Below are 12,117 nucleotides of genomic sequence, written 5' to 3' on the forward strand. Positions count from 1 at the left end.
ACAGTAAGGAACTGTAGCAGAGATGGTGTTTCTGTCCCGGACCACAATTCTTCAGGCTCCTCAGATCTCACATAGCTGGGACTGAATCTGGAGGAGTAGTGCTGAGTGACACCAGGATCCACCTAGGATTGGATCTTAGACCGAAGGAAAGACCCTGAGCAAGATAGAGACACCCAGGAAGGACTGAGGATGAGTCCATGGGATCTCGCTCCCTGTTCTTCCCAGACTCCTAAGAAATGATGTTGGTGTTTGAGGTAGAGTTGTGTTGACCGGCGTGGCCTGTGGTGGCCGGAACGGACAGGAGTCAAACAAGCAGGCGCTGCATCTTCTGTGACCTGCTTGTGGTTAAGGCCTCTGGGCTGCAGCCCCTTCCCTGCTTTGTGTCCTTACTACCCTTTAGGATGGGTGGGATAGCACACATTGGGCTTACCCTCTGATTCTCTTTGGTACTATAGGACACATCACTGCCTCTCAGGACGGCTCCCAGGATGGTCTAAGGGTCATTCCTGAACCTCAGGTGAGAGGAGGAGGCAGGGAGGAGGCCAGGGTCCACGCTGAGCAACACCGCTGCCTCTGGTCTTTCAGCCACAGTCTCTTCCTGGCTCTTCCAGTCTCTCCTCCACTGTCATCCCCCTTGCCTTCTGTGAGGGGTCCTGGAAGTTTGGATGGAGGCTCAGTCCCTCCCTGTTTCGCCTTGGGTGGAAGGCAGCAGAGCAGGCTGAGTTCTGGGTTCACAGATCTTATTCCTTTAAAGGCGACCTCTTGTCTCTGCTCACCTGATGCTCACACGGTGCCCTGCCCCATTGCTGAAGATGGGCTATTTATGTCTGTATTCTAATTTTTACCTTGCTCTATGGTAGGCATGAAAGAGCCTGCTTATGTCTTCTCAATTGCAGGCTGTAAGGCGGCAGAGGAGACCATGTATAATCATTCTACCACACTGTTGGCTGAAAGTACCTTTTCCCTCAGCAGTGGGCAGCTTTGATGCCAAACTTAAGTTGCTGTGTGGCTTTGCCTGGTTGGAAGATTATATCAGAAAGCAGTTTCAAGTAGTATTGGGCCACAGGTCTTAAAGCACTTCTGTGGGCTTAGTGTTGAGGCTCACTCAAGAGATAGAGATCAGAAGGATCTCAGTTAGAGGTCAGCTTGGAAAAAAACTTCACGTGATCCCATTGCAATCAATAATCTGGATGTGGTGGAAATATCTTCCGTCCAGCTATGTGGGAAGAGGATGGTGTGGGCCGTCCTGGGTATAAGTGCAAAATGATTAAAAAATAATGAAAGCACAAAGGCCTGAGGACATGGCTCATGTGGTGTGAGCGCTGACTATCAGGTGCCAGGACCCTGAGTTCAAATCCCCAGTACTGCCACAAAACTGAGAATTTCAGCTTGTACTGTAGTATATTACTGTTCTAGAAAAAGTAAAACATCATATAACGAGCAAAGTAAACATCATTGATAATCCCATAGCTAAATGTTTTAGTTCTTCCCTTCCATTTTTTGCTCTGAATGTGTACATAAATGCACACTTGTTCTTTCAAGTGGTTAAAATATGGGTCTATAAATTGTATTTGCTACTTAGCAGCATGTAAATAAGATTTTCCGTATCATCCCATGTCATTTATGTATGATTCGGAAATATGATTTTTAATATTGGTATGGCAGAATCCATTGTGTCTTGACTCAGAGGAGAAATTCTTAGAAGAATCAGAGACCCAGACTGCTATGGTTAAAGCCTTCTCTGCTATTTGCTAGCTGTGTGGCCTTAGGCAGGTTGCTTAACCTTCCAATGGCATAATTTCCCCATTTTTAAGACTAGAAGGTAGTAATAGTCCTTCCCTCACAGGTCTGTTGTAAAGATTAAGAGCATCACTATGCATAAAGGACTTAGAACAGAGCTAAATACTATATTCAGTAGAATAAAAATAAGGCTTCCTCCCACCCAGTGTTTTGCCAAAGTCGTTCCTGACGTTTGTACCAATTATGCTTTACTGCAAGCCGTAAATGGAAATGTGACACAAAAAGAGGATATGTTTTATGATGTTATGCCTGGAATAGGCAATTTCATAGAGACGGAAAGAAAGTAGGTAGAGATTAGAGGTGAGGGGCTGAGGCCAGGTGAAGCTGATCGAGTTGCTGTAGGAGATGATGATGGCGGGTGCAGATGGATGTCTTCAATGGATGTGTTCGTTGTGGATGTGTTCACTGCTGCTGGGCCATTGCTTAGAAGTGGCTAAAGTGATGGGCTTTATGCGTATGTGTGTTTTATCCCACCATAGAAAGCTAAATGGAAGGGGTGTGGGGATATGTCCCTCCCCTCCTGTGTGTATATTCACATTTGCTCTTGAGTGAATCTCAGGAAATGAGCTCTAAGGTGAGTTAGTTTGCCTGTTTCCCACGTTCTCCTTGTTTGAGTTTTGGAGGTCTCTATGGGATCTTTCCAGTCTCTCTTCATCTCCAGGAGTTGCTTTCCCTACTCCCTGCTGTAAGTCCAACTTTGGAGACTAGCTTCTGGAGAGGTCCCATAGTAGACAAAAGTCCCCAAGTTTAAGGACAACATGAAGCCTGGGCTTGGGTCCTGCCCTGGTCCCAAGCCTTTGGCAAAATATTTTCCTGGCTGAGTCTTACTCCCTCCTCAGTGAGATAAGGATCCCCTAAGACTATCGTAGATTTACTGAGTGGTCAGCTGACAGGGTGCGTGGAAATGTGCTCTCTTCCCTGCCAAGTGCTCTATAAATGTTCATTCTTTCTTATTTAATCCCAGGCATTGCCAGCCTTCAGAGAACGAAGATATTCTGAGAGTTCCACTGTTTCAGCCAAGGAGAATGAGGAGTCTCCTGATGAAGCAGACAAAAAGACTTCCCAAAATGCTGCACAGAAAGAAAAGCCAGGAGATGTGAAGGAGAATACAAAGGTGGAGGGATTGCTCGTGTCTTTCTACGCTTCTGTCCCCTTCTAGGCCGGTCCTAAATGGTAGAGCAGAATTAGGGACTCCCCTCCTCTCCCCTTCCATCTCATACTGGGGTGGAGCATGGTGAATTTGTCAGTGGCAGAAACAAACGGATGGACCTTCACTTTTTTTTTTTTCCCCCTTCAGAGCTCAGGATTTGGCTGGTTCAGCTGGTTTCGAGGGAAGCCCACCACCAGTGACACCCACTCTGGAGATGAAGACTCATCACACAGCTCAGACTCAGAGGTGTGCTCGGTGGAAGAACGGAGTCCCTTCCCCAGGGGCCAACACAGGGTGTCTTCCATCACTGTGACTAGTGGTCAGGTCTGAAAGGACCAGGGGTCTGGGAGGCCAAGGGCAGATAATGAAAAGCCTGAACACGTTCAGTAACAGAAAGATAACCCAGATTTCGGGGCATAGGAGGAAAGGAAAATGGTGTTTGGAGGAGAGTCTCCAGAGCATGTCACAGGTGGAGGCCACTGCTGTGGGTGCGGGAACACATATAGACTGGCATGAACTCATTACCCATGGTACCTGTGCCGCCACTCTTCACTAAGCAGGAATCCCTGCAAGCACCATCTGCCCACCCGGCCAGCCTGTCACCCACGCCTCCTCTGGAGTCCCCGCCTCTGCCTGGCACCAGTGCCCTCTCCAGGAGCATAGGTACTGCCAATCTCAGCTCTTCAGCGCCTCTCTATTCCTCTTATTGTCCATGGGCTAGAGGATGTCTTCTGGAAGATGGAGCTCCTCAGTCCTGAGCAGAGGAAGCAGTGCTAACTCCCTTGCCTTCTAGGTGGAGGGGAAGTCCCAGGATCCGCCGTGTCTAGTGGGGGAGCAGTGAAGGTCACCGGGGCTGGAGACTTCTCAGCACTTGAAGTAAGCAGCCTACAGGCTGGGGCTTAGGCTTCCCAGGAGGGAGGCCCAGACTCTCACTGTGGTTCGGAGATGGGGCCCAGTGTGGGGCTGACTTACAGAAAATAGAGGGAAGGCTTCTGCCTTAGTTTTCTTGGGCTACCATCACAAAGTACCACGGGTGGGAGGACTTAAATAACAGCAATGTATTTCCTCAAGTTCTGGAGATTAAGGTTCAAGGTCAAAATGTCAGTGGTGTTGTTTCTTCTGAGGCCTTTCTCTCTCTGGCTTGTAGATGCTGACTTTCTCCCCATTATGTCTTTACCTGGTCTTTCATGACAACAGTCATGTTAAGTTAGGGACCCATTTAGAGTTAGGCTTCTTTAAGTTTAGGGTTGTACCTTACGAAGTTTTGGAGGGATAAGGTTCATCCCATCCAGCCTCTTTAGGTGAATTTAGGGCGCCGCCTCCTTCTCTGACCCAGTGGGAGCTGGAGTTTACTGGCTGCCTTGTCTAGGGCTCTAACACGTTCTTCACAGTGTCCACAAGTTACCAGTGGATCTCATGTCTTGCCACGGAAGCATTTGTATTTCTTGAAGTCTGGTTGGAGCACTCTCGTAGTATTGTAGGCCTTCTGAAGAATGTGAAAATGCTTCTAATGATGGCACCGATATATTTTGCTGCGGCTTTTCCTTCTTACCTGCTTTCAGGTGTGGCAGCACCCAAGTCTGCTTTGCCACCCCAAACCCAGGTGGTGGTGGTTGTACATACTTGAGTCATATTGGGTTGCTGGAGATGGATTTCCTGGGTCTTATAAGAAACTCTTTCATCCACTTCTCTTGACCAAAATTCATGCTTTGGGAAGACTTCCTATTCCTGGAAGTTGCCATTAATCAGACTTTCTCTTATGTTCCATCCTAGGGTGTTTCCTCTGAGCTCTCCTCCAGACCTGGCATTCTGCTTCCTCCACCCACCTTGCAAGGGGCGGTTCCTCTCTACAACCCGGCTCAGGTCTCACAGGTAAGGAAGGACACCCTTGAGGGAAGAGGATGGAAGCGCAAGTTGTGAATTAAGGAGACTGAGTTTACAGTTCCAGTTTACCAGTTACTCTAGATGAATTCCCGAGTAATTATCTAACCTTGCTAAGTATTTTATAACACAGATACACATACAAAGTGTCTGGCACCCAGACATTTTGATGGGTGTCTCAATAAGCTCAATAATGCTCAGTGCTCAATAAGCGTGGAGTAGTGGCTTAAACTAGATAATTGGGTGTGTGTGTGTGAGGGGGTGAGCAGAGTATAGGGATGATGACTCAAGACCAGCCTGGGCATAAAAGTTCTTCAAGATTCCATCTCAACCAATGGCTTGTGAGGTGGTTCATGCATGTCTTTGTAAGTCACAGGAAGGCACAAGGCTTTGTGCAGAAGCATGAATCTGTCATTCCAGCCACAAAGGGAGGCACAAATAAGAGCCAGGCCAGGCCAGAGACAGAGAGACCCTAATTTTGAAAAGAACCAATCCAAGAGTGGACTGACAGAACGGTTCAGAGCAGTAGCGTGCCTGCCTAGCAAGTGTAAGGCCCTGAACTCAACCCCCAACATTTGTGTGTGTGTTTTTTTAAGCAAAGAAGGAAAAGAAAAAGCTCAATAAATAATATTCCTTTCATTAGAATATTATTAGTGTTGTGGTCTGATTTCCTCCTCCCTCTGTCTTGGGATGAGGGGATTACTACAAACCTGAAGAAAAGCCAACCTCCACACTCCTCAGCCACCGGGAACAGACTTAGCTCAGCTGATTAATGCCTGTTGTTTTCCCCTCTTTATAAAATCAGATAGCTTCTAGCCAGATTCAGCAGGTGAAAGTGAACCATTAAGAATGCAATGTTGAGAAGCCATCTGTAGCTGATGTGTTCTAGACTGACACTTGGGATGCTCTCCCTCAGTCTAGCTGGTCATCCCTGAGCAGTGGCGTGCTTGGGGCTGTATGTCCACTCCAGCATCGTTTCTGTTCTCTTCCAGCTCTCCCACACCACCAGCCTGAATCGGCCCAACCGCCTGGCTCAGCGCCGCTATCCAACCCAGCCATGCTGAGAACGACCACCTGGCCCAGGCTTGTCTCTGGGGAGCACCACTTATATGTCACTGTAATTTTTCTTAATTTCCCATCCTCTTGGCTGTGAGTTGTGCAGGACTGCTGGACACGTAGAAGGCAAGGAGATGGGACTGCTTAAAAACAGCTCAGTCTAGACCTTAATTTAGCTAGCTCCAAAGCATGGAAATGATTTCATCAGGTGGGGAATCTGGGTCTAATGGGCAGTGTGTCACAGCGGCAGCATTTGAGATGGAGGGGAAGGCCTTTAGGATCTCAGGAATAGCATCCCGGGCTCAGAGCCACATTCCAACTTAGCTTTGACTCTTTCCTCAGCTTCACTTATAGACGAATACATAGCTCTAGTTAGCAAAGATTTTTACCCCTAAACTTGATGATTATTGCCCTTCAATGATTCCTTCTTCAATGACATTTCACCGATTTTTCCTCCTGGTCCTAGTTTGATGCACATTCTCGATGTGGTTCAGATTAATTATATTTCTCTCACTTTCTTAGCCAGTCCTATTTTTTTTCTCATTTTGGCATCTGGCTATCAAGTTAGATTGCTGTAGGCATCATATTGTCATGGTAACTACTGCACCTAATGATGCAGATGGATGGAACATCAGTATAATAAATGATGGAAAAAGCATTCCCTAAAAATTCCTCCTTTCCATAAGAGGGAAGGAATGAGTGCCTGATATTGTTAAATACCTCTTTTCCTACCTCAGGCCTTTGCAAATTGATGTTCAGTGGGTCACAGGGGTCTGAATAGGAGGGGGAGGTATATCTTGAAAATTTCCATCTCTCCTTTCAAACCCAAAATAGGAATGATTCTTGCTGTTTGTCAGATTTGCTGAAATTGCTCCTCACAAAGAACATTTTTTTTGTATGTGTAATTGTACATAAAGGTTTTGTACTTTAATGTACTATGGTTCTGATTTTCATAGCGATTAAACCTAGATAATTTTGTAGCAAATGCTGTCTTGGGCTGATTTTTTTCTTTTTTCTTTCTTTTCTTCTTCTTTTTTTTTTTTGATCATATCTTTCCTGAAGTCTTTCTAATAATAGTTGCATTGTGTGACCAGGTGTGAACAGCTAGGAAGAGCCCTTTTTTTAATGAAAAATTAGGGACCACTCCTCTTCACTTCCAAGTTACTCTAATGTTATCATTTTTTTCCAGTTTAAAAGATTGTCCATATTAAATTGTCCATATTTAAAATTGCCCATATTTTAAAAATATGGAAAAAAGCTATATGGACAAAAACCAGTCATTTCACTAACTGTTGCACATATTCTGTGGCCTAAAAAGTTTTATTTCATGTCTTAGATTAAATCTTAAAGTGTTTATACACAAGTGTTTTGTACCCAGAAGGGCTTCAGTAAATCAAATTCCCTTTTCTTCCTTGAGAAGCTGCTGCCCCTTGCGTTTGACATGCTGACCCCCAGCGGTGGTACTGTAACGTTAGCCAATGAGTTTCCCAGGACCCAAACTGTCTAGACTTGAAGCCCACTTTGAGCACTTTACCCTGGGGCCTTGTGTAAGGTTACTTCACCATCCTGGGGTTTAGTTTCCTCATCTATAATGATAGTAAAAACACCTATATGATAGGGATATTGGAAGAATGAATGAGTTACCTAGGGAAGTGCTAAGAACTTCTGAAGTGTGTTCAATGCCCAGCGTGCAATCTAAAAGTAGAATCTCCACTTTTTGGGTTTTCTTTGCTTACCTGGTTTAACTATGAATTTGCAATTTTTGACACGTATATGTATATATATATCTAAAACTGGAATAATAATATAAAAATCTGTCATGAGATCTATCTTAATGGCTAAGCCCGTTTCTCCTCCCGAATCCCATCTGCCACCAGTTCTAGATGATGATGAAGCATAATAGTTCCTCTGGGAGCAAAGTCACAGGGAATTCTACCAATCAAAAGGAACACTTCTGCCAAAGAGAATGAAGACCAAAGAAGAAGGCAAAAACTTTCTCCCCTTGTTAGGATTACTGCTGGAGAATCCAGGACTATACAGCAAGCATTCCACACAGCAAGCATCTAGCTTGCTAACTTTTCTGCAACAAAACACAGCAGGAGGGAGAGACAGGTGTTTTATGCACTGGAAGGGGAAGGAGGTGCATGGTCCCTATGCTAATTCATGATGGAAAGGTTTTACTCTTGTCCCGGTCAGAATGTGTCTATGAATCTGTATATGCTTGATTAAAACAAATACTCTTGACCACTGGTTAGGAAAGTTAGTTTCCATAAGGTTCTGAACTGAGGTCATTCAAGTTTCTTTGTTTATCAGCTTTGGCAGGGTAGCGGGGACTGTGTTGTTAAAGGTCATGGTTGTTTTACAGCTCCAGCTGGTTAAAACTAGTTGTGGTGAAACAGCAAATGTAGCTGTAAGAGAAAACTGTTTTTTCCTTCCTTTTCTAAAGTGGAAGCTTGGGGAATAGAACAAGAATGGAAACGTGCTAGGGTTAGAGGCCTCTTTCCTCTTCCATAGCCTGAGAGAGGCTGCAAGATGTTAGGAGAAGCTGCTTCTGGCTTGGCAACATGTCCACAGCAGCTGGGGATGGTCAGGTCCATCATCTGAGGCAAAACTTGTTTCCCTGCAGCCTGGTGCAGTGTGGACTCTAGAAAGAGATACTGGCCCAGGGGCCCAGAAGGCCAGTTGTGTCTCACAGTGATACCCCAGAAGACAATAGGAGAGATCTTCACAAGGTAACAAACAGAATACACTGTGGAGTTTGTTTCCATGAAGCATCTCTTTAAGTAATGACCCATTGGACACTGTTTGAAAGGAAAGAACTTGCTGAGCACCAGTGGTTCATGCCTGTACTCCTGCTAGTCAGGAAGCTGAGTGAGATCTGAGGATTATGGTTCCATGCCAGCCCAGACAGAAAAGTCTATGAGACACTTATCGCCAGTAATCTACTCAGGAAAGGCCAGGAGTGATGCTGTGGCTCAAGTGGTAGAGTGCTAGCCTTGAGCACAAAGAAGCTCAGACCCTGAGTTCAAGCCCAAGGACTGGTAAAACAAACCGAACCAAACCAAACCAAAACTCCAGAAGAACCTAGGGCTAGGGATGTAGCTTTTGTGGTAGATCACTTGCCTAGCAGGCTTGAGGCCTTTAGTTCAATTCCCAGTACCACAAAACCCAACAACAAAAAGGAAGCATGTGAGGTACTCTTCACGGGCAAGTTTGCTGGATATCTCTGCTTCTCCATAGCGTAAAAGCTCGCAGGAAGAATTCATCAATGATGAGAAATAAAGAAGCCACATTTTCCTTGCAAAACAGAGTGGCAATATGCAAATGTGCAATTCTGCTATATACATATAATTTAATATTTATATGAAAACATTTAAACTTAATGTTCAATAATTTGAAAGAGAATAAACCATTAAATTCCACTTAAATGTCTTTATCACACATCACCATTCCAGCCCTCTGTCTAATCCCCTTATGCGGCTGTAAAACTGTGAATGAGCATTATGCCTCAGTCAGCTACACACTCTCTCTTCAGCCTGGCTCAAGCTTCAGGTTGTGCAGGATCAAAACCTCTGCTAGCTGTTTTCCCCTCTAGAAAGCTGCTTTCTTTTGGGCCTCTTTCTCTAGGCAACCAACATGCAGAGCAATAAACTGCATTTACTTCTTTGCTAAAACCAGAAAGAATCCTTTCTATCCAAGAGGGAATATACAAACCAAACCACTCTTTCTGTTTGAAAAGAATAGGTGTGCAATTTGGGTCTCTCCACTTCCATCCGTTTTTCTTTCTATCCCTGAGAGAGGGTTTTCTTTTTTGCTTTTGGTGGTCCTGGGGTTTGGACTCAGGGCCCAATTCTTGCTAGGCAAGCACCTCACCACTTAAATCATGCCCTAGCCTGATTGGCTTTAATTATTTTTCAGATAGTGTCTCATGTATTTGCCTTGCTTGGCTTGGGACTGAGCTTATTACCTATATACTTGGGCATAGCTGGGATAAGAGGTGTGCCCTGCTATGCCAGGATTATTAGTTGAGATGGTGGGCTTGGTAACATTTTACCTCAGGTGGCCTTGAACCTTGGTCCTCTCAAGATATGGCCTGCCAAATATCTGGGATTTTTTTGGGCGTGGGTGGGTTGTGGGGCCTGAACTCTGGGCCTTGGTGCTAGTGCTCTACCACTTGAGCCATAGCGCCACTTCTGGCTTTTTCTGCTTATATGGGGCTGAGGAATGGAACCCAGGGCCTCATGAGTTCAAGGCAAGCGCTGTACCACTGAGCCACCTTCCCAACCCCTATCTGAGATTATTGACAGGAACCACCACACTACTGGAAGTGATTTTTTTTTACCTCCCTCTACCTTTTCCATCTTAAGCTGGGAGTTGAACATACAGTAGCATGATCTGTAAGCCATAGCAATAGGAGAGAGGTACTTATTCATCCAAGGTGACACCTAAATGTGACCTCAATGTCTGCCCGCCTTCCTAATGTGCTTATATGGGGCCGTTGCCCCTTCGAGTCTTTCAGAAATGGCTTCCTAACAAGATTTAAAGTTACATTGAATGAAGATTAATCGTATGTTGAAATGTTTTCATCATGTTTTCACTAAGTGGAGGAACCTGCTTCCCCTGTTCCCTCCTTTTGTATATTCATGTCTCCAGGGTAATAGTACTTCACAGGATGAAGCTCAACAAGAGAGTTTAACTGGAGGTGGCCTGTGGAAACTGCTTACTGTTTTAACATGACATGCTTCCAGGCTCCTAGTCATCTTAGAGAGATCTCTTCAATTTTTTTTTAATGAATATTAAGAGGAAAGGATTCCATGGCTTTTCTTGAGGCGTTCAGCCTTGGATTATGTATCCTTAAACATAAGGAAGCGATTCCTAATACTTTACACAAAAATACTTCACATGTGGCTCTTTAAAACTCTCTGCTGGTCCCCAGTAGAGATGGGAAACAGCTGCTTAGCAGCTGTGCCCAGAACCCTGCCAGAGTTTGGAAGGCCTCAGTCCTTTCATAAAACAAAAGGGCGTTCTCCTCACTAGATTGTGGATCTTTTGGGGACTCTTTTGGTCCTGGTCAGACATTCTGAATTTTGATAATAATAGTAACACCCATGGAAGAGCCTTCCAGGCACTGCAGAGCATGCATTGTCTGAGATACACAGCATTATTCCAGCACACACGGTGTATGAAGAATCAAAACCTAAGGAGAGACATTGAGCACCTTTCCAAGTTTATACAGCTGGTAAGGATGGGGAGGGGGGGTGTTAGAATCCAGGAGATCTGACCTCAGAATCTAGGTTTTCTGTTACATTGTCCCTGGACAGATGTACATTTGCTCCTTTGCTCTGGTATTAATTGGATGATGTATCAAACATTACACTTTTTTCCTGTTCATGATAATTTTGACAAACTGGGTTGGATTTGCCAAACTGCTATCATAAAGGACCTTCTCCCTTTCCTGTGTCCTTTATAGGTATCTAGAGGAAAGAAAACACTGTAACCATTGCAGGAGGCTTCCCTGAAGGGAAGAGGTCTAGGTGGGGAGTAATTTTGGGTTTGTTCAAGAGGTAGACACCATCCTAGGAGGTATACTTCAGAATATATCTTTTTAAAAAACCCAGTCACCTCCCAAGCCTCTTTTAGACTACGTATATATGTATGCATGTATGAATGTATGTATGAATGGATATATGTATGCATGTATGGATGGATATATGTGTGCATGCATGGATGGATGGACATATGTGTATGTATGAATGGATATATGTGCATGTATGAATGGATATATGTGTGTATGTATGAATGGATATATGTATGTATGTATGAATGGATATATGTATGCATGTATGAATGGATATATGTGTGCATGCATGGATGGATATATGTGTATGTATGAATGGATATATGTGTGCATGTATGAATGGATATATGTGTGCATGTATGAATGGATGTATGTATGTATGCATGTATGAGTGGATATATGTGTGTATGTATGAATGGATATATGTATGCATGTATGGATGTATGGATATATGTATGCATGTATGGATGTATGGATGGATATATGTATGCATGTATGGATGGATATATTTGTGCATGTATGGATGGATATATGTGTGTATGTATGAATGGATATATGTATGCATGTATGGATGGATATATGTGTGCATGCATGGATGGATATATGTGTATGTATGAATGGATATATGTGCATGTATGAATGGATATATGTG

General features: G+C 44.3%; 1 protein-coding gene across 1 annotated transcript in view; it reads left to right on the forward strand.

The window, feature by feature from the left end:
* Positions 1–6,872, forward strand: part of LOC122103777 (protein transport protein Sec16B-like) — a 38,323-nt gene extending 31,451 nt beyond the window's left edge. Inside the window, exons 19-25 of the mRNA XM_042674429.1 lie at positions 456–517; positions 2,765–2,914; positions 3,098–3,196; positions 3,511–3,613; positions 3,744–3,826; positions 4,724–4,822; positions 5,824–6,872. Coding sequence (XP_042530363.1) covers positions 456–517; positions 2,765–2,914; positions 3,098–3,196; positions 3,511–3,613; positions 3,744–3,826; positions 4,724–4,822; positions 5,824–5,895 — 668 coding nt within the window. The 3' untranslated portion in view covers positions 5,896–6,872. The remainder of the gene's footprint in view (positions 1–455; positions 518–2,764; positions 2,915–3,097; positions 3,197–3,510; positions 3,614–3,743; positions 3,827–4,723; positions 4,823–5,823) is intronic.
* The last annotated feature ends 5,245 nt before the right edge of the window (positions 6,873–12,117 follow it).

Source organism: Dipodomys spectabilis, unplaced genomic scaffold (assembly GCF_019054845.1).
Source record: "Dipodomys spectabilis isolate Male_0828 unplaced genomic scaffold, ASM1905484v1 ptg000019l, whole genome shotgun sequence".
In the NCBI taxonomy this organism is placed as follows: Eukaryota; Metazoa; Chordata; class Mammalia; order Rodentia; family Heteromyidae; genus Dipodomys; species Dipodomys spectabilis.